The sequence below is a fragment of the Oncorhynchus tshawytscha genome, linkage group LG30 (genome assembly GCF_018296145.1).
Source record: "Oncorhynchus tshawytscha isolate Ot180627B linkage group LG30, Otsh_v2.0, whole genome shotgun sequence".
Lineage (NCBI taxonomy): Eukaryota > Metazoa > Chordata > Actinopteri > Salmoniformes > Salmonidae > Oncorhynchus > Oncorhynchus tshawytscha.
The window spans coordinates 42,988,317-43,013,759 of record NC_056458.1 but is presented as its reverse complement, the minus strand read 5'-3'; the positions used below and the strand labels follow the sequence as shown (position 1 = coordinate 43,013,759).

Sequence of the window (25,443 nt, the reverse complement as noted above, 5' to 3'; positions counted from 1 at the left end):
AATTACGTTGTAACGACCAACCAAAATAGGTCCATCCCTATTCCGGTTCTAACGACGTGAGATAGTTACGTACAGTAAGCGGTACGAAAAGTTACGTTCTCACTAGGTCGTGACAACGTAATATTGTTTGCTGTGGCATTCCACATCAATAAGTCTGTATTTTTGGTAAACACTAGTGCTGATGGGGGCAGAGATAGGAACACCTCTGTGCCTCACTATGCCCTTGTGCTCATTCAGAAAGGTATGAAACAAGTTGTTGGATCAACGCAAAGAAAGAGGAAGAGGAATACAATTCAAACATTTTACTGAGTTACAGTTCATATAAGGAAATGAGTCAATTGAAATAAATTCATTGGGCCCTAGTATATGGATTTCACATGACTGGGCAGGGGTGCAGCCATGGATGGGCCTGGGGAGGGCATAGGCCCACCTACTTGGTAGCCAAGCTCACCCACTGGGGTTCCAGGCCCAGCCAATCAAAATATGTTTTTCTCAAAAAATGGCTTTATTACAGACAGCAATACTCCTCAGCAGCGTATGGCAAAGAAATTAATATTCAATTATCTGGCAACAGCTCTGGTGGACATTCCTGCAGTCAGCATGCCTTCCTCAAAACTTGAGAGATCTGTGGCATTGTGTTGTGTGCCAAAACTGCACATTTTAAAGTGTCATTTTATTGTGCCCAGCACAAGGTGCACCTGTGTAAGGATCGTGCTGTTTAATTTGCTTCTTGATATTCCACACCTGTCAGGTGGATGGATTATCTTGGCAAATGAGAAATGCTCACTAACAGGTATGTAAACACATTTGTGCACAAAATTTGAGATAAATAAGCTTTTCAGCTCATGAAACATGCGACCAACACTTTACATATTGCATTTATATTGATGTTCAGTGTAGAAATAAATTTAAACATGCGACCAACAAAAAATTGTGTTTTTATTTGTTTGGCACAGTTCAAAAATATGAATCAGAGTTGAGTAAGAGTGTCAAAAATATTAATGACATATTGAGACATTTGAGATAGTTGATTGATCGTGACTTTGGCCCAGATAGTGTTCTCACATTGTAGGTATCTCAGAAGAACAAAGGCCTATTTGGGGCGAAATCGGTGGTTTCTTGGTAGTCTTTAAAAAAAATCTACTTTGAAACAAAAGTATACACCTCACACATGTTTATGGGCTTTATTAAAAAATATATACCTGTACCATGTCAGATTTGTATTCAATTTTGAGTTTGCATCCCAATATTACACTTTATACACACTACCGTTCAAACGTTTGGGGTCACTTAGAAATGTCCTTGTTTTGAAAGAAAAGCACATTTTTTCGTCCATTAAAATAACATATATTTGATCAGAAATACAGTGTAGACATTGTTAATGTTGTAAATTACTATTGTAGCTGGAAACGGCTGATATTTTATGGAATATCTACATAGGCCCATTATCAGCAACCATCACTCCTGTGTTCCAGGAGCTAATCCGAGTTTATCATTTTAAAAGGCTAATTGATCATTAGAAAACCATTTTTGCAATTATGTTAGCACAGCTAAAGACTGTTGTGCTGCTAAAGAAGCAATAAAACTGGCCTTCTTTAGACTAGTTGAGTGTCTGAAGCATCAGCATTTGTGGGTTCGATTACAGGCTCAAAATGGCCATAAACAAAGACTTTCTTCTGAAACTCATCAGTCTATTCGAGTTCTGAGAAATGAAGGCTATTCCATGCGAGAGATTGCCAAGAAACTGAAGATCTCGTGCAATGTTGTGTACTACTCCCTTCACAGAACAGCGCAAACTGCTCTAACCAGAATAGAAAGAGGAGTGGGAGGCCCTGGTGCACAACTGAGCAAGAGGACAAGTACATTAGAGAGTCTAGTTTGAGAAACAGATGCCTCAGAAGTCCTCAACGGGCAGCGTCATTAAATAGTAGTCTCAACGTAAAGGGTGAAGAGGCGACTCAGGGATGCTGGCCTTCTAGGCAGAGTTCCTCTGTCCAGTCTCAACGTCAACAGTGAAGAGGCAACTCAGGGATTCTGGCCTTCTAGGCAGAGTTCCTCTGTCCAGTCTCAACGTCAACAGTGAAGAGGCGACTCCGGGATGCTGGCCTTCTAGGCAGAGTTCCTCTGTCCAGTCTCAACGTCAACAGTGAAGAGGCGACTCCGGGATGCTGGCCTTCTAGGCAGAGTTCCTCTGTCCAGTCTCAACGTCAACAGTGAAGAGGCGACTCCGGGATGCTGGCCTTCTAGGCAGAGTTCCTCTGTCCAGTCTCAATGTCAACAGTGAAGAGGCGACTCCGGGATGCTGGCCTTCTAGGCAGAGTTCCTCTGTCCAGTCTCAATGTAAAGGGTGAAGAGGCGACTCCGGGATGCTGGCCTTCTAGGCAGAGTTCCTCTGTCCAGTGTTTGTGTTCTTTTGCCTATCTTAATCTTTTCTTTTTATTGGCCAGTTTCAGATATGGCCTTTTCTTTGAAACTCTGCCTAGAAGGCCAGCATCCCAGAGTTGCCTGTTCACCCTTTACGTTGAGACTAGTGTTTTTCAAATACTATTTAACGACGCTGTCAGTTGAGGACTTGTGAGGCTTCTGTTTCTCAAATTAGACACTCTAATGTACTTGTCCTCTTGCTCAGTTGTGCACCGGGGCTTCCCACTCCTCTTTCTATTCTGACTCAATTTTGAGTCTCAAAGCAAAGGGTCTGAATATTTATGTAAATAAGGTATTACTGTTTTTTATTTTGAATAAATGTACAAACATTTCTAAAACCTGTTTTCACTTTGTCATTATGGGGCATTGTGAGTAGATTGACAATTGAATTTTTAAAATCCATTTTAGAATAAGACTGTAACGTAACAAAATGTGGAAAAAGTCAAGGGGTCTGAATATTTTCCGAAGGCACTGTGTGTCTCTAAAATATTGCAAAATGAATGACATGTTTGTTTATACGATATATGTCAGAACATAATCCAGGTTTGCCTGGGGAAATATGATCTTAAATGGGGTTGTTGGTACTATTCCTCTTAACACAGACATACAGTGACCTGCGAAAGTATTCACCCCACTTGGCATGTTTCCTATTTTGTTGCCTTACAACCTGGAATTAAAATGGATTTTGGGGGGGTTTGCATCATTTGATTTACACAACATGCCTACCACTTGGAAGATGCAAAACATTTTTTATTGTGAAACAAACAAGACCACAAAAACAGAAAACTTGAGCATGCATGACTATTCACCCCCCCCCTCCCAAAAAAAAAGTAAAAACTTTGTAGAGCCACCTTTTGATGCAACAGCTGCAAGTCTCTTGGGTTATGTCTCTATAAGCTTGGCACATCTAGCCACTGGGATTTTTGCCAATTCTTCAAGGCAAAACTGCTCCAGCTCCTTCAAGTTGGATGGGTTCCACTGGTGTACAGCAATCTTTAAGTCATACCACAGATTCTCAATTGGATTGAGGTCTGGGCTTTGACTAGGCCCTTCCAAGGCATTTAAAAGTTTCCCCTTAAACCACTCAAGTGCTGTTTTAGCAGTATGCTTTGGGTCATTGTCCTGCTGGAAGGTGAACCTCAGTCCCAGTCTCAAATCTCTGGAAGACTGAAACAGGTTTCCCTCAAGAATGTCCCTGTATTTAGCGCCATCCATCATTCCTTCAATTCTGACCAGTTTCCCAGTCCCTGCTGATGAAAAACATCCCCATAGCATGATGCTGCCACCACCGTCCTTCACTGTCGGGATGGTGTTCTCAGCGTGATGAGTGGTGTTGGGTTTGCGCCAGATATAGCGTTTTCCTTGATGGCCAAAAAGCTACATTTTAGGCTCATCTGAATGGAGTACCTTATTCCATATGTTTGGGGAGTCTCCCACATGCCTTTTGACGAACACCAAACGTGTTTTATTTTTGTCTGGACACTCTTCTATAAAGCCCAGCTCTGTGGAGTGTACGGCTTAAAGTGGTCCTATGGACAGATACTCCAATCTCCGCTGTGGAGCTTTGCAGCTCCTTCAGGGTTATCTTTGGTCTCTTTGTTGCCTCTCTGATTAATGCCCTCATTGCCTGGTCCGTGAGTATTGGTGGGCGGCCCTCTCTTAGCAGGTTTGTTGTGGTGCCATATTCTTTCAATTTTTAAATCATTGATTTAATGGTGCTTTGTGGGATGTTCAACGTTTCTGATATTTTTTTTATAACCCTACCCTGATCTGTACTTCTCCACAACTTTGTCCCTGACATGTTTGGAGAGCTCCTTGGTCTTCATATTGCCACTTACATAGTGGTTCCCTTTGCTTAGTGGTGTTGCAGACTCTGCGGCCTTTCAGAACAGGTGTATATATACTGAGATCATGTGACAGATCATGTGACACTTAGGTTGCACACAGGTGGACTTTATTTAACTAATTATGTGACTTCCTAAGGTAATTGGTTGCACCAGATCTTATTTAGGGGCTTCATAGCAGAGGGGGTGAATACATATGCACAAACCACTCTTCTGTTTTTTATCTTTTAGAATTTTTTGAAACAAGTTTTTTTTTTTTATTTCACTTCACTGATTTTGACTATTTTGTACATGTCCATTACATGAAATCCAGATAAAAATCTATTTAAATTACAGGTTCTAACACAACAAAATAAGAAAAACACCAAAGGGGGTGAATACTTTTGGAAGGCACTGTATTCCTTGATCAATTTGGTCCAGTTCCCATTGTTGCTATTCCTACAGTTATAGGTCCAGACAATTTGGTCCAGTTCCCATTGTTGCTATTCCTACAGTTATAGGTCCAGACAATTTGGTCCAGTTCCCATTGTTTCTATTCCTACAGTTATAGGTCCAGACAATTTGGTCCAGTTCCCATTGTTGCTATCCCTACAGTTATAGCTCCAGACAATTTGGTCCAGTTCCCATTGTTGCTATCCCTACAGTTATAGCCCCAGACAATTTGGTCCAGTTCCCATTGCTGCTATCCCTACAGTTATAGCCCCAGACAATTTGGTCCAGTTCCCATTGTTGCTATCCCTACAGTTATAGCTCCAGACAATTTCCTTAGGAATATGGGTGGTACAGTACATTACCAGAGTGATACTTGGATTGAGAAAACCTGACCTCAGTTTCCTGTCTGGGTTTACAGATGTTATATTAACTACCAAAAATGTTGTCTTACTGACAGTGGTGTAAAGTACCTAAGTAAACATACTTTAAAGTACTACTTAAGTAGTTTCTTTAGGTATCTGTACTTTACTTGATTATTTATATTTTGGACAACTTTTACTTTTACTTCAGTACATTCCTAAAGAAAATAATGTACTTTTAACTCCATACATTTTCCCTGACACCAAAAAGTAACTCTTTACAGGAAAATTGTCCATTTCACTCACATATCAAGAGAACATCCCTGGTCATCCCTACTGCCTCTGATCTGGTGGACTCACTGAACAGAGAACATCCCTGGTCATCCCTACTGCCTCTGATCTGGAGGACTCACTGAACAGAGAACATCCCTGGTCATCCCTACTGCCTCTGATCTGGAGGACTCACTAAACAGAGAACATCCCTGGTCATCCCTACTGCCTCTGATCTGGAGGACTCACTGAAACAGAGAACATCCCTGGTCATCCCTACTGCCTCTGATCTGGAGGACTCACAAAACAGAGAACATCCCTGGTCATCCCTACTGACTCTGATCTGGTGGACTCACTAAACAGAGAACATCCCTGGTCATCCCTACTGCCTCTGATCTGGAGGACTCACTGAACAGAGAACATCCCTGGTCATCCCTACTGCCTCTGATCTGGTGGACTCACTAAACAGAGAACATCCCTGGTCATCCCTACTGCCTCTGATCTGGAGGACTCACTAAACAGAGAACATCCCTGGTCATCCCTACTGCCTCCGATCTGGAGGACTCACTGAACAGAGAACATCCCTGGTCATCCCTACTGTCTCTGATCTGGAGGACTCACTGAACAGAGAACATCCCTGGTCATCCCTACTGTCTCTGATCTGGTGGACTCAATAAACAGAGAACATCCCTGGTCATCCCTACTGCCTCTGATCTGGAGGACTCACTGAACAGAGAACATCCCTGGTCATCCCTACTGACTCTGATCTGGTGGACTCACTAAACAGAGAACATCCCTGGTCATCCCTACTGCCTCTGATCTGGAGGACTCACTAAACAGAGAACATCCCTGATCTGGAGGACTCACTGAACAGAGAACATCCCTGGTCATCCCTACTGCCTCTGATCTGGTGGACTCACTAAACAGAGAACATCCCTGGTCATCCCTATTGCATCTGATCTGGAGGACTCACTAAACAGAGAACATCCCTGGTCATCCCTACTGCCTCTGATCTGGAGGACTCACTGAACAGAGAACATCCCTGGTCATCCCTACTGCCTCTGATCTGGAGGACTCACTGAACAGAGAACATCCCTGGTCATCCCTACTGCATCTGATCTGGAGGACTCACTGAACAGAGAACATCCCTGGTCATCCCTATTCCATCTGATCTGGAGGACTCACTGAACAGAGAACATCCCTGGTCATCCCTACTGCCTCTGATCTGGTGGACTCACTGAACAGAGAACATCCCTGGTCATCCCTACTGCCTCTGATCTGGTGGACTCACTAAACAGAGAACATCCCTGGTCATCCCTATTGCATCTGATCTGGAGGACTCACTAAACAGAGAACATCCCTGGTCATCCCTACTGCCTCTGATCTGGTGGACTCAATAAACAGAGAACATCCCTGGTCATCCCTACTGTCTCTGGTCTGGAGGACTCACTAAACAGAGAATATCCCTGGTCATCCCTACTGCCCCTGATCTGGTGGACTCAATAAACAGAGAACATCCCTGGTCATCCCTACTGCCTCTGATCTGGTGGACTCACTAAACAGAGAACATCCCTGGTCATCCCTACTGCCTCCGATCTGGAGGACTCACTAAACAGAGAACATCCCTGGTCATCCCTACTGCCTCTGATCTGGAGGACTCACTAAACAGAGAACATCCCTGGTCATCCCTACTGCCTCCGATCTGGAGGACTCACTGAACAGAGAACATCCCTGGTCATCCCTACTGCCTCTGATCTGGTGGACTCACTGAAGAGAGAACATCCCTGGTCATCCCTACTGCCTCTGATCTGGTGGACTCACTAAACAGAGAACATCCCTGGTCATCCCTATTGCATCTGATCTGGAGGACTCACTAAACAGAGAACATCCCTGGTCATCCCTACTGCCTCTGATCTGGAGGACTCACTGAACAGAGAACATCCCTGGTCATCCCTACTGCCTCCGATCTGGAGGACTCACTAAACACATATGCTTCGTTTGTAAATGCTGTCTGTGTGTTGTAGAGTGCCACTCATCTGTAAAAAAAAAAAAAAAAAAACATTTTAAATAGTGCTGTCCGATTTACTTATTATAAGCCATTTTAAATTATTTATACTTTTACCTTTTAAGTATATTTTTGCAATTACATTTCTTTTTGATACTTAAGTATATTTAAAACCAAATACTTTTAGACTTTTACTCAAGTAGTATTTTTCTGGGTGATTTTCACTTTTATTTGAGTCATTTTCAATGAAGGTATCTTTACATTTACTCAAGTATGACAATTGGGTACTTTTTCCTCCACTGCTTACTGATTTAACTGAACTTCATTAACTTCATTAAAAGGGTGCATTTATTTGGGGTTCACAACGGTTAATCTCCACTTCACCAGAAGGCTTATTCTACTGTGTAGCCTCTGATTAAACCAGGGGGCTCTGTGGGTTTCTATGGCCCACTTCACACGTCCAGATTACATGACAATAATCTCTTGAACACTGTCATGTAGCACCTCTTGTCACTCAAGGCTCCTGAACTCTGTCCATGTAGCACCTCTTGTCACTCAAGGCTCCTGAACTCTGTCCATGTAGCACCTCTTGTCACTCAAGGCTCCTGAACTCTGTCCATGTAGCACCTCTTGTCACTCAAGGCTCCTGAACTCTGTCCATGTAGCACCTCTTGTCACTCAAGGCTCCTGAACTCTGTCCATGTAGCACCTCTTGTCACTCAAGGCTCCTGAACTCTGTCCATGTAGCACCTCTTGTCACTCAAGGCTCCTGAACTCTGTCCATGCTGAACCATTTCAAACACAACTCATGCAAAGACAATACTTTGGAATTGTTTACGATTTTATTTCCAATATTCTGTCACGTATCGTATATCCCCACTCATAGTGACGTTTTTGGGGTCAAGTTATAAACTGTAAATTGGCATTAGGTCAAATAGTGTCTGATAACATGACTTAGAGGAAGATAATGGATCACAAAACATAGATGGATGGCATTTGAATGGTGCAAACCTGAGGACATCCCTGAGCAACCATGCTTGTCAGCTTATGCATACCATCCAATTTCTATTTGGCAGATCACCTGAAGATATTGCAAGGCATTGATGTAGAACTTGAAAGAACAGATAACATGATGATAGGAACGCTTTCATTAGCATTAGAGACACTTCTGTCGAGTTTCCATCTAAGATATACCCTGGTGGGGGTTTTTTCTTCAAAATATGGTATGTCTGCCTGTGGTCCTGTTCCAGCCTGCATCATTTGTCACCCTGGCGGGCCGCTCTGTGAGCCCCTATATGAACTTCCTCGCCCCTATACCCCTCCACCCGTCCCACGGGTTTCATTCAATGGGATGGGCGCACACAGGAGTAAACAAACACAGACATTAGCACACAGAGAAACAGAGAGGTCGGCGACTTTCGCCAGCCGTCTGAGGAGAGGATTAGGTGTCTGATGAGAGTTTCTGCTGACAGACTGTGTGACGACGCTCAGATCCATTGATACCCACTGTCTCTCACATCTTCCATCGCACCCAAACACATCAACACAGTCATATCATACCATATCAAACCACAGAGGATTTGACCTCCTGACAGATACACCTCAACATAATATAAGACAGCATTTCCCAAACGCTGTCCTGGGGAACCCAAAGGGTCCACGTTTTGGTAGTTTCCCCCTAGCACTCCACAGCTGATTCAAAGCTTGATGATTAGTTCATTATTTGAATCAGCTGTGTAGTGCTAGTTCATCAACCAAAACGTGCACTCCTTCGGGTACAGAGGACCAAGTTCGGAAAACCCGTGGCTAGTACTTTTCAGACCGCGCTCGTAGAAAATGTGTCCAACTAGCCTGGCCGGTTAGTGCCGTTTTGGACCAGGGCTAGTAAAAATTGCAGTCTACTAGCCCTGCTGCCCAGTGCCTAAAATCGTTAAATAATCCAGTGAGTCTGGGTCTTCCAACGCTCAGACATATCTCAGCATCTCACCATTGTCAGCTATACAAATTATTGTACAAATGATGGTACAAATTATTTTACCGAAAAGGGGCCTTTTGAATTATGATCTGATGGCCACAGAACTTACTGTGGTGGAATGAATAAGAGAGGCATAATGTTAAATGAGAATATGTGCTATCATTTAGGAGCACGGAGAGAGCAGGTGTACGACAGTTCTGCAGGTGCAGACAGGTGTAGATGCAGGTGCTTAACAGCCAGTGAAGCCTGGATGAACAGGACAGGTATTCCATTCCACTGAGACTGTATGTGTATCTCTAAGTCAGTGGCATGCAGCACTGATGAAGGAAATATTATGGTTTCCAGACGTGTGGGGAATACATTGGCATCATCTCTTATATGAAGGAAAGCTAGCCTCCCTCCATTACACCTGCCATGGTTTATACAGATGCTGAGTGCAGTGGGGGCTCTGCTTTGTGAAACAGTCTTGAAGTGACACACAACGAGATGAGCTTAAGGTTGATGATACATTACATCACATCTCAAACCCGCCGATCAAGCCTCAGAGTCAGGAAGGGGGAACACGCAGGCCCTGTGTGGGTTAAACCAAACAAAGTGTAGGAGTAAAACCCATACCCACTGTAGGCCACACTGCCAGGTATATATATATATATATATTTCTTTTTACACACACACACACACACACACACACACACACACACACACACACACACACACACACACACACACACACACACACACACACACACACACACACACACGCAACCCCTCTCAACCACTACTGGGCTCTTAGGTCCAGTAGATAGAGACGGGGGTCGGTGTACATAAGACCTGTAGATTCCATTGACCTTTCACCTTTTACATTTCTCAGACAAACTGTCAAACTGTAAGCTTTTGTCTCTTTCTCTCTCTGAGACAGTGATGGATATTTGGGGTAAAGGAAACAGAGACAATCAGTGGCTGGCATTTTATTGGTAGCCAGCTTTCTGTGGTCATGTCCGTTGCTGAAACAGAAGATTTTATCAGATCGCAAGTCAAGATTGGACATTTTCGGTGCACTCAGGTGTCAACTGTTGGAGCTGACAGGAGTTTATGAACGGTGAGGGATCTGAGAACAAGCCCCCACAAGCCCCCAGAGATAGTAAGAACAGGTCGCCTCAAGGCTGTTCTGTTGGCACACCGACACCCCTATAACCTGCTTGTACACACACCTACACAGGTGCACAAGAACACAAGTGCACACAAGTACAGAAAAAAATGGCTAATTCTAATGCAATTGATTTAGTATTTGACTGAAATATATGATTGACAGCACAGGAGGCAGTTTAAGAAAACAGTTTAACCAGTTTAGACTGACATAAAAACAAAAGTATAGACTTCACACACATGCTCAAGGGCTTTAAAAATAAGACACCTGTACCATGTTTGATACAGAGTTGAAATACATTACATTTTGAGTTTGCATCCCAATATTACACTTTATATACGTCACAGAAGACGGAAATCTAACAAAAACAACAGATTTTCTGCAAAATAAAAAAGTGTATTAATTATGAAAGATATTAACATTCCACCCATGAAACCGACACTAAGTCAATTGACTGCAGGAAAGGGCTATGGACTGAATTCAATCCATATCGCAGATGTATCGCACAACATTTCCGTTGTAGCTCGATTGCATTCGTGGAGACTGAATTCACTGTAAATGTTGCCGGCTCAATCGAAAATGACCTTTACATTTTGACACAGATCTCCCGCGATACGGATTGAATCAAGACCTAAGTCGTTTACAGGATCCCTTCCATTAAACTACACACTCCCCCTGATCCTGTGTCTTTGTGGACAGTGAGATAGGTGCTATGCCTGCCTGCCTGCCCATTTATTCATATCGGTACCGGCGGTCTGAGGACATGCCTGCCTTACGCCTGGGGCTGGGAACTATTGCTCAACAGAATGTGATTAAAATCAATAAATCTCCCACTACACCTGCTCCATTGCTCACTGCAGACATCCACACACCTGCCTGATAAAATGACTGTACTGCAGGGAGAGAGGGAGAGATGGAGATAAATATGTAGAGAGAGAGTGAGAGAAATAGAGAGAGAGAGTTGTAAAGAGAGAGACGGAGAGAAACAAAGAGAGAGAAACAAAGAGAAACAGATAGGGGTTTAGAAAGGGGAAAAGAGACTAGATCAATGATATAAAACTTGATCCCCCATCTTGAGCAAAAGGTTTAAAATACACAAGAACAAAGTCATATCAATCAGTAAAAAAACGGTTGTCAGCTAGATGGGGGCGTGTGGAGTCGGGTGGCAAACAGAGAGTGAACATGTTGGTTGATGTCGGGGTGCCCAGCAGTGTGACCTGGGGCAAAGTTGTACTCTCAGTAAGTGAGGAGATTAGGGGAACCGGCGCGTGTTATAGGTTATGGCGCGTGCTACGGTGAATTAGGGAGGAGGCGGCAGGCAGCAGGTGCACTGTTGACACAATAAACATACACACGGACAAAGCCAAACTCTAAATTAGTCATCCAGCTCGCAGCACAGGGAGGAGAGGGAGAGGGCCAGGGGAATGACACAGTTGCATTTGTTTCATAAGGCATGCCACAGGAGGAGGTGGCCTTTGGTGCCGCTGCCTGCCTGCCTGCCTTCCCTCTCTTTGTCTTGCCATCTCAGCTGTTCATCCCTCTGACAGCCCGCTTAGACGTTAAACATGTCAATAAAGCACTGTTAGAGAGAAAAGGACAGAGAGGAACAGGGAGAGGAAATAGGATGAGATGAAGAGCGATAAGAAATGACAGAGAAAGAGAGAGTCAAGCAGCTAGTTCGACATGGCAGCCGACAGTACAGCCGACAGTACGAGCGACAGTACAGCTGACAGTACGAGCGACAGTACAGCCGACAGTACAGCCGACAGTACAGCCGACAGTACAGCCGACAGTACAGCGACAGTACAGCGACAGTACGACAGTACAGCCGACAGTACAGCCGACAGTACAGCCGACAGTACAGCCCGACAGTACAGCCAGTACAGACAGTACAGCCGACAGTACAGCCGACAGTACAGTACGACACAGTGGCGCGACAGTACGACGAGCCGACAGTACAGCGAGCGACAGTACGAGCGACAGTACAGCCGACAGTACGAGCGACAGTACAGCCGACAGTACAGCCGACAGTACGAGCGACAGTACGAGCGACAGTACGAGCGATTGCCGACCGACTGATCTACAAAGAACCTTGCATCATAAACAACGAATCATCATTATTTGTTGATCAGTCAGTCACAATTTACCCATTAACTGTAGACCTACAGGTACATTGTGTCCCTACTTTGGATTCATCGGTCTTGTTTTGGATAACAACATCCTAATCCCCATCACCGTCACAACCAGACAGGACCCTGGTCGTGAACCCACTCCCTGCGGGTGTCTCAGTGGGAGTTGGGATATGGTGACCCTGGCCGTGACCCCAGTCCCTGCGGGTGTCTCAGTGGGAGTTGGGATATGGTGACCCTGGCCGTGACCCCAGTCCCTGCGGGTGTCTCAGTGGGAGTTGGGATATGGTGACCCTGGCCGTGACCCCAGTCCCTGCGGGTGTCTCAGTGGGAGTTGGGATATGCAGAAACACATTTCCATTGGACACTTGTACAAGTGTGTAACAGGACAAATGTAAGCAAATTATGACTGTTATTTAAGACACGATTGTAATATTCATATGTGTAAACATACTGAATTGTAATTGGATGCATTTTACCGCCATATCATACTGTGCTATGATTGGTTAAGACCACCCAAATGGTTAGGGGATCGGCAGTTTGATCCTGGTTGGCGATACGTGAACATGCCAGTTATAGCTAATAAAGAGCTACGTTAAGACATATCCTGTAGTACTGCATTGTATTATTTTGTACAAAGTGTGCAAAACAAGACAACGGTCATGTCAAATACTCGGAGTCTTTGTCCAACCAACTACGGTTGTGACGTGCCACAGAGGTTCAGCTAGGCTGGTCATGGCTAGGAAGGGAGGGCTATGAGGGATGTGTGGAGGACAGATGGGACAAACGGACTAATATGAAAAAAAAAGTCTGGTTTCTTAATACACACACACACACACACACAGAATGAAGGTCATTCTGAAGAAGACAGGTTGTATCAGAGAGCAGCCCTCATGCCAAACCTGAGGGTCCAACTCCATCCACCCACCATGCTGTTTACTAAAACAGAGCTGACCTATGAGGCTTGTTTGGTAAACAGAGAGAGCAGCACACAGTTCTGTTCCTGTCACCCTGCTCCGGAACACAGGCCACCCGTGCCACCATCCTTCTCCTCCTTCTCTGCCCCGAGGCGTGCTGTTGTGGAAACAGGGCCCCCAGCAGCCAGCCACGTGTCACACAGGGAAGGACATCCACACGTCCTTGGTTTGTTGTTAACTCCATCGCTCCAACTGCACAACATTGTTCTGTTCTCTAACTACTCTCTATCCAATAGAAAATTAAACAATCTGCAGATTGTCTCTTTTAAAGAATACTGTCAAAAAGTTTATATTTAAAAAAAAATAAAAAAATAAAAAAGTGTTTTCTAAAACCAAATGACCCCTCCAAAACTACAGAGATGTTTCAGGCACCAAGGTGAGAGTATATTTATCTTTAAATCAATAATAACACAGATAGAAATCTTGACTACTACTATTATTAGAGGACGTTAAATCATTTAAAATATCTCATTAATGGTAAATATCTAATCAACTCCCTATCATTGAAGCTGTTTGTTCAGACACTTGCCTATTTCGGTCATCTCAAATAAATACCTTTGTCACAAATAAAATCTATATGAATTCAAAGTAATATCCGTAGATATCCACCAGACTGGGGAAGAGAGGATCCAAAAATGGTCAGGATTATCTCCATCCTTGTAAGTAGACATCAAGGTTAATAATTCCAGGAAATATATCTGGAAAGTAGTAAAGATAATCTTCTGTTAAAGTTCCTTGTTGGATGTTCCCCTGTTAAAACCATTGTGCTCTGATGGACTGAGACATGGCTCTTCTGCTTTTGTAGGATTTTGGGGAAAATAGAGCTAAACACAACAAACACAGTATTGGTGGCTTTTTTGGGGGGGAGAAATATTTGAAATGTCAACACAGGAAAAAACAGCAACATAAATGTTGGCCTGGTGGGGACTGAGGGGAGAGAGGGGTTCACAGACTGTTTCAACAGCCAACACGCCAGGTGTTTCCTCACCAAATAAAGAGCAGCACTACCCTGATTATCATTTGTTTTAATCCCCGCATCATTGGGAAAGGGCTCGTAAGTAAGTATTTCAGGTAGTCTACACCTTTTGTTTTCAGCGCATGTGACCAATAAAATGTCATTTGATTCACCCGATTCAGTGCACGCAGAATGGTGGGGTAAATGTGAGGGAAAGTGGCCATAATATTTTGCGAAATGTTCTGTTGAAGGTCAGATTCCAAGCAAAAAAAAGACGGTTTAATAATGGGTTTTAAAATAAAGCCGGAATAACAGCAGGTGAAAGTCTTGACTCAATGCCTAGAGAGGCTACCAAAAGGACAACACTCACACCCAGTGTAGGGATATTTCTACATCAGGGAATGGCAACTTTGATAGGGGTGGGGGCCACAGCTCATTATGAGGGGCCGCAGTGGCTCACGGGTCTGTGTACCCACATATGCAGTGAGCCGGACCTAGTCTAAGTTACATTTTGTTGGGAGGCGCCCGTACCTTGCAAGCAAAAGATTTTAGCAGCCCCCCTCTTGACAGTGGAGAGAATAAATTGAAGTTAAGGGAGTTCATTTGCTGCATTCCTACCCATTTTGCCATGGGGCGGAGATAAGATTTTGCAATTGTGTAACTAATTTCAAACAATCATACAAATTTTCCCATGGGGTAGAGAGAAAAATTCAATTTTTTTGTTGTTGCAGTTAATATCTCTGAGTGAGAGTGACTAACAAAATCAATGGGGGCCCTGTGGTCTATAATTTGACCATGATTACAAGTTTAGCTGGCTAGACTAACTTAAAACTTTTTTTTTTTGCTGACATGGGCTAATTGAGTGACTGTCAGTGAGTGACTGTCAGTGAGTGACCGAACAGAAAAGCTGCAAGTTTCATCTTGTGTAATCTGCTCTTTTAACTCAACATTAGGTTGAGCCCCCTAATGTTGAGATGGGGAGTTGATTTATCTGCAGGCCCACATAAGAGGGTGCACCAGTTGCCCATCCCTGGTCTACATTAAAACGTGACACTACTGACACCTTGTGGTTATTAGTAATCAGATGAGATATGGATGGATGAATGTACCAAATCAAATCCTATTCGTCCCATACATATGCTTTAGCAGATGTTATTGCAAGTGTAGCGAAATGCTACTCAGTTTCATAGGATAATTTTGGCCAAAACCTGCTCCAAGAGCAAGTGCATTTTATTATATATTTTTTTGTACCTTTATTTAACTAGGCAAGCCAGTTAAGAACAAATTCTTATTTTCAATGTCAGCTTATGCACAGTGGGTTAACTGCCTTGTTCAGGTCGGGGGATTTGAACTTGCAACCTTTTGGTTACTAGTCCAACGCTCTAACCACTAGACTACCTTCCGCCACATAAGTGATACATTCGTTTACAACTGTAATGATCAAACCCATCAGAATGAGATTGCAAAAAATGATTTAATGTTAAACTGCGCAGAAGTCATATAGTTCCCTATGGTCCCTCAATTAGAACCGGCTGTTCACGCCAACAAAACACACAAGATACGCTAAGCACATGCTCTGTTACCTAACCCAAGTCCTGACCATTCAAACACAACAAGGCTCATCAACTCAAAATCAGCGTGCAGATTTATTATTCATACCAAAATGTATGTTATATAGCAGTGCAACCGATAGTTATGAAAGCACATAATACAATGTAAAAACTGAATGTACTTGGTAGACATATTCATATCTGGCTGTAGACAACGCATGGATGCCACCAAAACTAGGAAAATAAAGTCCTGTTTCAAGTCAGCACCTATTTAAAATACCAAAGGATGTTGTCAACCTTCATAGGCCCCGTTTACATTTAATAACCAAAACAAACAAAGATGACATTTGCTGGGGTATCGACGTATACTGAGACAAATACCACCCTGCAGCTTGGCTCTAGTGACAGTCAGTTCATTTCACCCCCCCACCAATTGATTCTGCCTACAGCCAGACATTCTCAGATACAATTTGAGTCTGATAGCCAGAGAACAGGTTCAGAGGGGTTTGGGCAGGGCAGAGACCTCCTCGAAACACTCATCATAGGCCTCCTTATAGTCCTCGTGAGATTTGATCATGATGACGCAGGTGGGCCGCTTTGAGCCTGCAGACGAACCAAGGTCCTGAGGAGATAGACATGGCAGGGTTTCTTTAAAAGGTATTCGTCTCATTGATTTCATGGGAGAACCTCAATTGCATACTCGTCACATCCTTCACAAAACTAATTGAAAAGGAAAGCCAGAGGTTTGTCATATTGTACATTCCTTTTTGTATTTTTAGTACAGTACACATGATCAATTTCAGCTCCAAGATAGTGGCGATATGAAAAGCTTAATTGTGATGTTAGGTGCTTTGAACCATGTAGCGCTCTGTAGTTTCATAACTCTGTGGACAATGACGTGATATACGAATAACGACATTTCTATGCACTTCCGCATTTAGGCCCTTTGGTTTGGAGAACTCACCACTTTTGAGGGAATATAGGCATATGGCAGACTCCTGTCCTCACACATGACGGGTAGATGGCAGTAAACATCGATTGGAAGAGTATCTCCAGCCAACACCACAATCCTGCAAAATATATATAATTGTACATAGATAGAGAAGCATGCGTATGATCTGAAACATTTGCAGAACGTTAGCAAAATATTAAAACAGAACAGGCTAAATTAATTAACTAGTTAACAAACTTACCCAGTTTCTCCTTTGTTAATGAACTTCTGAACTTCTTTCACTCCACGGCGAATTTGTTTGAGCTTAGATGCTGAAAAGGACAGAGTTGCATGTAAAAAAAGACGGAAAGTTAGCTGAAGTAGCTAACACCACTCAGCTCACTTGCCAACTACTAACGTTGGCAAATGTCCTAGCTAACGAACAGTTCACCAAGCTAATATTAGCAGGCTGACTAACGTTACCTTGCTGGATACTATTTGAAAATGTCTACCATATTCTTGGCATTTATTTGTCAATATGAAAATATAAATGTATAGTTTACCTTTTTTGACGCATTTGTAGAGCTTCTTGCTTAGCTTCTTAGTGGCCAGTGGATTAGCAATTGGGTTGATGTTTGCAATCAACTCTTGATACGACTTCTCTGTCCCTACAGTCTCCGTCGCTCCAGCCTCCTCCTCCTTAATGCCTTTTTCCTTCTTTACCTTGGTCATGTTTCTGAGAGATAACGCAGAAGTTACTTACCGTTTTAGTTTAGTTTGCAGCGTGCTACGTTGCAAGTGAGGGAAAAAAGCGACACACGTGTTGCCAGTGCAGAAAAACGCAGTACTTCCGGGTCACGTATTTTTGCAATCCTTCAGAATAAGGATCCCCAGTGCACCGCTGCGAGGCAGGCAAGAATAATTTTGTAATTCCGGGTCAAGTATTTTTGCAATCCTTCAGAATAAGAGTTCCATTTGGTTTACCTTTAAAATTAATAATTAGGGTGAAAATGACGGAAAGTTTGCACAATTATCGATATATTGTATACTAGCTATTATACAAATCATAATTTGATAATATGTGACATATTATGTGATTGTTTTATTTGAAATGTGTTCAAGCCTAAATGGTCAACAATATTTTTGGTGTGTGTGTACTCATCATTTACTGCGTTGTACACAATTTTCTGTACTTTGTGTCGAATGTAAAAGGGGGGGTCCATTTTACTCTGGAGCCCATATAGTTTCCAAATCCACAGTTTATACGCAGAGGACCATCATCCAAGGCCCTTAAAGAGTGGCGTTTCCAGCTTAAATACAATCTGTTGTTCATATTGGATTTACATATATCACAGTACACAGTTATCTGTACAAAACAGATCAGTTTGAACAAAAATCTAGGTCATAGGAAGTGTTGCTGGACTTTTACAGTGATCAAACGGATTAAAAAGGGGGTGCCTATGTAACAGTATAGACTTTACGTCCGTTCCCTCGCCCCGACCTGGGCGCGAACCAAGGAAGTTCTGCACACAGACAACAGTCACGAGTCACCCTCGAAGCATCGTTACCCATCGCTCCACAAAAGCCTCGGCCCTTGCAGAGCAAGGGGAACAACAAGTTCAAGGTCTCAGAGCAAGTGATGTCACCGATTGAAATGCCACTAGCGCTAACTAGCTAGCCATTTCACATCGGCTACACCTACACACTACATGTTACAAATAGAGCAAAACTAGAAAAAAAAACTATAAATTGTTTATGTCCATAAAACCAGGGTCCAGTTTGCACTTTTGTACTGTTCTCTGCTGATTGACTGATTCCGGACCAGGGTTGGGGAGTAACAGATGACATGTAAGGGATTACAAAAAAGGCACAAATTTAAATTTGTTCCACCTGAGCGAGTCTGACCACAAGTCAGAGACCACTATGATGACACACCAACTGGATTTGATGAATCGCGGGAAAAGAGCAGGAATATTTTTTGGGAAAAGCTACAGTCCAAGCTATGTCTTCCAATGGTGCGACTGCTGTCAGCATCCAAAGATTATCCAATTTGAATAAACGCTTGGAGGTAAGGATGACAGCAGTGGTGTCGTCTACGGCATTACGGATATCACTTATTATTAATATACACATAGCGTATTGATGTGAATCACACTGCTGCTCTCTCATTTCGCTCTCATCTAAATGTGTATTTGAATCCAATTATGGTTGAATTCAAGAAGTTTAAGCTGCCTATCAATCATTGTTTTTGAAACCAGCAGACAGCTTGCTCAATCTAATTCATGCTAATTAAAGTAAAATCCATAGGCCTGATGGACACATGCTCAAGCTTGCACACTTTTGATAGACTTAAAGGGACAATCTGTAATTGTTACATCCATTTTTGGACTTATAAATGATATATAATGAATATATATCGATCTATCTATGTACAGTTCCAGTCAAAAGTTTGGACACACCTACTCATTCAAGGGTTTTTCTTTATTTAAAAAAATAAATCATCTACATTGTAGAATAATAGTGAAGACATCAAAACTATGAAATAACACATATGGTATCATGTAGTAACCAAAAAGTGTTAAACAAATCAAAATATATTTGAGATCCTTCAAAGTAGCCACCCTTTGCCTTGATGACAGCTTTGCACACTCTTGGAATTCTCTCAACCATCTTTTTTATTTATTTGTACCTTTATTTAACTAGGAAAGTCAGTTAAGAACAAATTCTTATTTTCAATGACAGCCTAGGAACAGTGGGTTAACTGCCTGTTCAGGGACAGAACTACAGATTTGTACCTTGTCAGCTCGGGGATATGAACTTGCAACCTTCATGATCACTAGTCCAACGCTCTAACCACTAGGCTACCCTGCCGCTTCATGAGGTAGTCACCTGGAATGCATTTCAATTAACAGGTGTGCCTTCTTAAAAGTTAATTTGTGGAATTTCTTTCTTTCTTAATGTGTTTGAGCCAATCAGTTGTGTTGTGACAAGGTATGGGTGGTATACAGAAGATAGCCCTATTTGGTAAAAGACCAAGTCCATATTATGGAAAGGACAGCTCAAATAAGCAAAGAGAAATGACAGTCCATCATTTCTTTAAGACATGTAGGTCAGTCAATCCGAAAAATTTCAATAACTTTGAAAGTTTCTTCAAGTGCAGTCTCTAAAACCATCAAGCGCTATGATGAAACTGGCTCTCAAGAGGACCGACACAGGAAAGGAAGACCCAGAGTTACCTCTGCTGCAGAGGATACATTCATTAGAGTTACCAGCCTCAGGAATTGCAGCCCAAATAAATGCTTCACAGAGTTCAAGTAACAGACACATCTCAACATCAACTGTTCAGAGGAGACTGCGTCAATCAGGCCTTCATGGTCGAATTGCTGCAAAGAAACCACTACTAAAGGACACCAAAAAGAAGAAGAAGAAAGAAACTAGACATTATGAAATGGACATTAGACCGGTGGAAATCTGTCCTTTGGTCTGATGAGTCCAAAATTGAGAATTTTGGTTCCAACCGCTGTGTCTTTGTGAGATGCAGAGTAGGTGAAGGGATGATCTCTGCATATGTGGTTCCAACCGTGAAGCATGGAGGAAGAGGTGTAATGGTGTGGGGGTGCTTTGCTTGTGACACTGTCTGATTTATTTAGAATTTATAAGTGAAGTTATAAATTATGCTTGGATGGTGTATCAATACACCCAGTCACTACAAAGATACAGGCGTCCTTCCTAACTCAGTTGCCAGAGAGGAAGGAAAACGCTCAAGGGATTTGACCATGAGGACAACAGTGATTTTAAAACAGTTAAAGAGTTTAATGGCTGTGATAGGAGAAAACGGAGTATGGATCAACAACATTGTAGTTACTCCACAATACTAAACTAAATGTCTGAGCGAAAAGAATGAAGCCTCTACAGAATACACATTTTCCAAAACATGCATCCTGTTTGCAACGAGGTACTAAAGTAAAACTGCAAAGAAATTGGCAAAGAAATGAACTTTTTGTCCTGAATACAACGCATTCTGTTTGGGGCAAATCCATCACTGAATACCACTTTTCATATTTTCAAGCATGGTGGTGGCTGCATCATGTTATGGATATGCTTGTCAAAGGCAAGGACTAAGGAGTTTTTTTCTGGGATAAAAATAAACGGAATAGAGCTATGCACAGGCAAAATCCTAGAGTGAAAACCTGGTTCAGTCTGCTTTCAACAGGGAGACAAATTCACCTTTCAGCAGGACAATAACCTAAAACACAAGACCAAATCTACACTGGAGTTGCTTACCAAGATGAGATTGAAATTTCCTGAGTGGCCTAGTTACAGTTTTGACCTAAAATCGGCTTGAAGAACTATGGCAAGACTTTAAAATGGCTGTCTAGCAATGATCAATAACCAGCTTGACAGAGCTTGAAAAAGAATAAATGTTGTACAATCCAGGCGTGCAACGCTTAGAGACTTTCTCCAAAAGAAACACAAGTCTAACCTCAGCCAAAGGTGATTCTTAACACCTATTTTCCGGCACTAAGCAGATTTCAGGTCTTGCTGAGCACAAACTTGAACTACATTCTGTGGAACTTCCGGCGCGCATTTACTGTGAACACGGAGGCTGTATCCCCTTTATGTTACAGTTTTAAGAGTGGCCAAGTAGGCTCCTGTGGCTATTTGATCAGAATGTAGAACTACCGTCAAAAACAATGGAGAAAAATGCGTCCCATGAAATGTTGACATGGATGTTAAATGTTAACATGGAAATAGCTGTTCTGTCATTCAGTCTACAGTAGCAGCAAATGTGTGGTGTTCAAAGCAGGCCTACATTCCATGAGACTGTTGAAAGAAAAACCAAGCACGGCTTGACATTTAGTGGTTTATCCACCTGTACATTAGACAATGTGACTGAAAATGTTGTGTTTGATGCAAGAAACAACTTTACAAAATAAAATTGCACTATCATTCCCATAGCATTATTGGCTACATAGCTTATTCAACACTGCCTGCCCCCTTTACCACATAATAAAAGCTCTTCACCGGACTTAAAAGATGGCTAGAAATGCACAGGCTTTGTGCTCTTGTAGGAAGCAACCACTCCCCCATTGTTAACTAGACATTAGCTATAACTAGGTTAATAACTCACTAACTAGCAAATAATATGAACAAAAGTGCACACTTGGGAACATGCAGCTCTCGCTTTGATATAGAATTTAAAATAAATAAATGCACATCTACTTGTGACCGCTCGTGCCATCAACACAGCAGTTCAAAGTGAATGGCTATTTGCATATAGGCCTACTGCAGCTCTGATTGGTTATGGCTCGCTGGTCTGTGTAGAGTAGGTGGATGAGTCATGTCTGTCAATGCAATAGAATCCTACTCCAATGCTGCTCTGCCTACAAGAAAATCTTTTGCAGTTAGTTTTGCATACTAAGTCTTGCATAGTTCATTTTATTTCAGTATGTTACATTGAAAGTGGCTAATATTGCGTTGACTCGAACACAATTCCAACAGTAGAGGGAAATGTTGACAGTGTTAAGTAAAAGAAGTGGAAAACTCTAGAAAGTTAAGTGGAGTTCAATCTTGTGCGTCTCTGCTCGGGCTGATATTTCCTCTCCATTAGAGGGAGCATTGCTCAGCGGCTTGAATACTTTTCTGAATCAAGATATAGTACATTTTTTATAAAAAATAAAAATCATCTCGCACTTTGACATTAAATTAAATCCATTTTAATCCTAAATTTGTAACAAAATGTTGAAAAAGTCAAGGGGTGTGTATACATCCGGGAAGGCACTGTACATCAAATCAAGTGTAGTACATAAGATCATAAGATCATGCGCATCAATCAAAGTACAATTTAAATTAAAAGGACAGATAAACATTTTTAAAAAGTGGAGAGAGCGGTTGGGTAGACGATATGAACCCGCCTAACTGAAACCATTTCATTGTTGCATCATAAAAATATACACAGTGCTCTTTGGGTAATGCTAAACAAAACACAATATCCAAATAAATACATAAATCGCAACATTTTCAAAGTACAAGTTGCAACCTTCATATAAAAGATACAGGTAAACGGCACATTCTAAGCAACCATCCAAACCTGTAAGATCACAGATTCTCTCGAACATCAAGATCTTCATTCTTACTTGCTCACGTACCCGAAACAAGCACAATGGTGGAGGGCAGGATGAACAATGCAACTTCTCCAAATGTACACAACTTCCACATGACGAAGTAAACTAAAGGTTTTCATCAACCAGGTCTTATGAGGTATAACAATATCTTTGAGTATCTACACATATATGTGAATGTCAGTAAATAGCGAAACACATTCATATAACTAATAATAACAATAATAGATATGCTTTATATAGCTAGTGTTTCTAATACAGAATCTCCAAGTCACTTTACATTTTTAAATCAGGCAGCTGGCAGTCCATTGGAGATGGTCTTCCACAGATAGATAATGATCCCGTTCAATAAAGGAGTAGTTTGAGCAGTGGTGGCGTCGATGGTACAGCCAGGGAGGGAGAAACATCAATCAGACAGGCCAGGAGCTTTTCATCAGGCTCTTCTGTCTTTGAAGTTCACAGCTACGGCTCTGTATAGGCTGGGACTTCCACCACCGAAAGTGTAACACCCACCTGGGTCATCCTTCGGCAGCTATAAGAGCCTTACAGACCACCACACCTCGGCAGTTATCCTATGAGGCGAGCCTCTGTCATCCCCTAACAGCATAGTCCCCATCCTTCCAGAAACAGGGGAAGGTGGATCAAACATCCGGTACATCATATTCAAATTTAGAATTACCAGCTAGCTAGCCAAGCTAAGTAAAGACTTGCCATCATCAGTCCTACGAAAAAAATATTGTAGCTCAACAGGTTATCAAATGCCCGAAAAATAAAAAATGTAATTAAACACAAGAAAATCCCATAAAAATAACAAAGATAGGCACAGTCTCAAAGTTAAAGTACTTCTGGAACAACGTGACAGTGACCCTATTTTCAGATCAAGTCAAAATTAAAGAAAATACAGGAAAAATTATAATACACAAATTCATACAGTACCAGTCAAAAGTTTGGACAAAACTACTCATTCAAGGGTTTTTCTTTATTTTTTTTTATTACTATTTTCTACATTGTAGAATAATAGCGAAGACATCAAAAATATGAAATAACACATATGGAATCATGTAGTAACCAAAAAAAGAAGAAGTGTTAAACAAATCAAAATATATTTTATATCTGAGATACTTAAAAGTAGCCACCCTTTGCCTTGATGACAGCTTTGCACACTCTTGGCATTCTCTCAACCAGCTTCATAAGGTAGTCACCTGGAATTAATTTCAATTAACAGGTGTGCCTTGTTGAAAGTTAATTTGTGGAATTTCTTTCCTTCTTAATGCGTTTGAGCCAATCAGCTGTGTTGTGACAAAATATAGCCCTATTTGGTAAAATAAGTCAAATTTACAGCAAGAACAGCTCAAATAAGCAGAGAAATGATAGGCCATCATTACTTTAAGACATGAAGGTCAGTTAATCCGGAACATTTCACAAACGGGGGGCGGCAGGTAGCCTAGTGGTTAGAGCGTTGGGCTAGTAACCGGAAGGTTGCAAGTTCAAATCCCCGAGCTGACAAGGTACAAATCTGTCGTTCTGCCCCTGAACAGGCAGTTAACCCACTGTTCCTAGACCGTCATTGAAAATAAGAATTTGTTCTTAACTGACTTGCCTAGTTAAATAATGGTAAAAATGTTGAAAGTTGATTCAAGTGCAGTCACAAAAACCATCAAGCGCTATGATGAAACTGGCTCTCATGAGGACCGCCACAGGAAAGGATGACCTAGAGTTACCTCTGCTGCAGAGGATACGTTTCTTAGAGTTACTAGCCTCAGTTCAAGTAATAGTCACATCTAAACATCAACTGTTCAGAGGAGACTGAGTGAATTAGGCCTTCACGGTTGAATTGCTGCAAAGAAACCACTACTAAAAGGACACCAATAAGAAGAGGAGACTTGTTTGTGTCAAGAAACATAAGCAATTAGACAGGTGGAAATCTGTCCTTTGGTCTGATGAGTCCAAATTTGAGATTTTTGGTTGCAACCACCGTGTCTTTGTGAGACGCAGAGTAGGTGAACAGATGATCTCTGCATGTGTGGTTCCCACCATGAAGCATGGAGGAGGAGGTGTGATGTGTGGGGGTGCTTTGCTGGTGACACTGATTTATTTAGAATTCAAGGCACACTTAACCAGCATGGCTACCACAGCATTCTGCAGCGAAACGCCAACCCATCTGGTTTGCGCATAGAGGGACCATCATTTGTTTTTCAACAGGACAATGACCCAATACACCTTCAGGCTGTGTAAGGGCTATTTGACCAAGGAGAGTGATGGAGTGCTGCATCAGATGACCTGGCCTCCACAATCACCCAATCTGAACCAAATTGAGATGGTT

At 42.2% G+C, this 25,443-nt stretch overlaps 1 protein-coding gene across 1 annotated transcript; it reads right to left on the bottom strand.

The window, feature by feature from the left end:
• Nucleotides 1-16,144: 16,144 nt before the first annotated feature.
• On the bottom strand, nucleotides 16,145-17,858 carry nhp2 (NHP2 ribonucleoprotein homolog (yeast)). Its single transcript, XM_024393213.2, has 4 exons — nucleotides 17,562-17,858; nucleotides 17,261-17,330; nucleotides 17,032-17,137; nucleotides 16,145-16,689 (listed from the first exon to the last, which is right to left on the bottom strand). Exons 1-4 carry the CDS (start codon nucleotides 17,728-17,730, stop codon nucleotides 16,564-16,566), a joined length of 471 nt encoding a protein of 156 aa, XP_024248981.1. The 5' UTR covers nucleotides 17,731-17,858; the 3' UTR covers nucleotides 16,145-16,563.
• Between the last annotated feature and the right edge of the window lie 7,585 nt (nucleotides 17,859-25,443).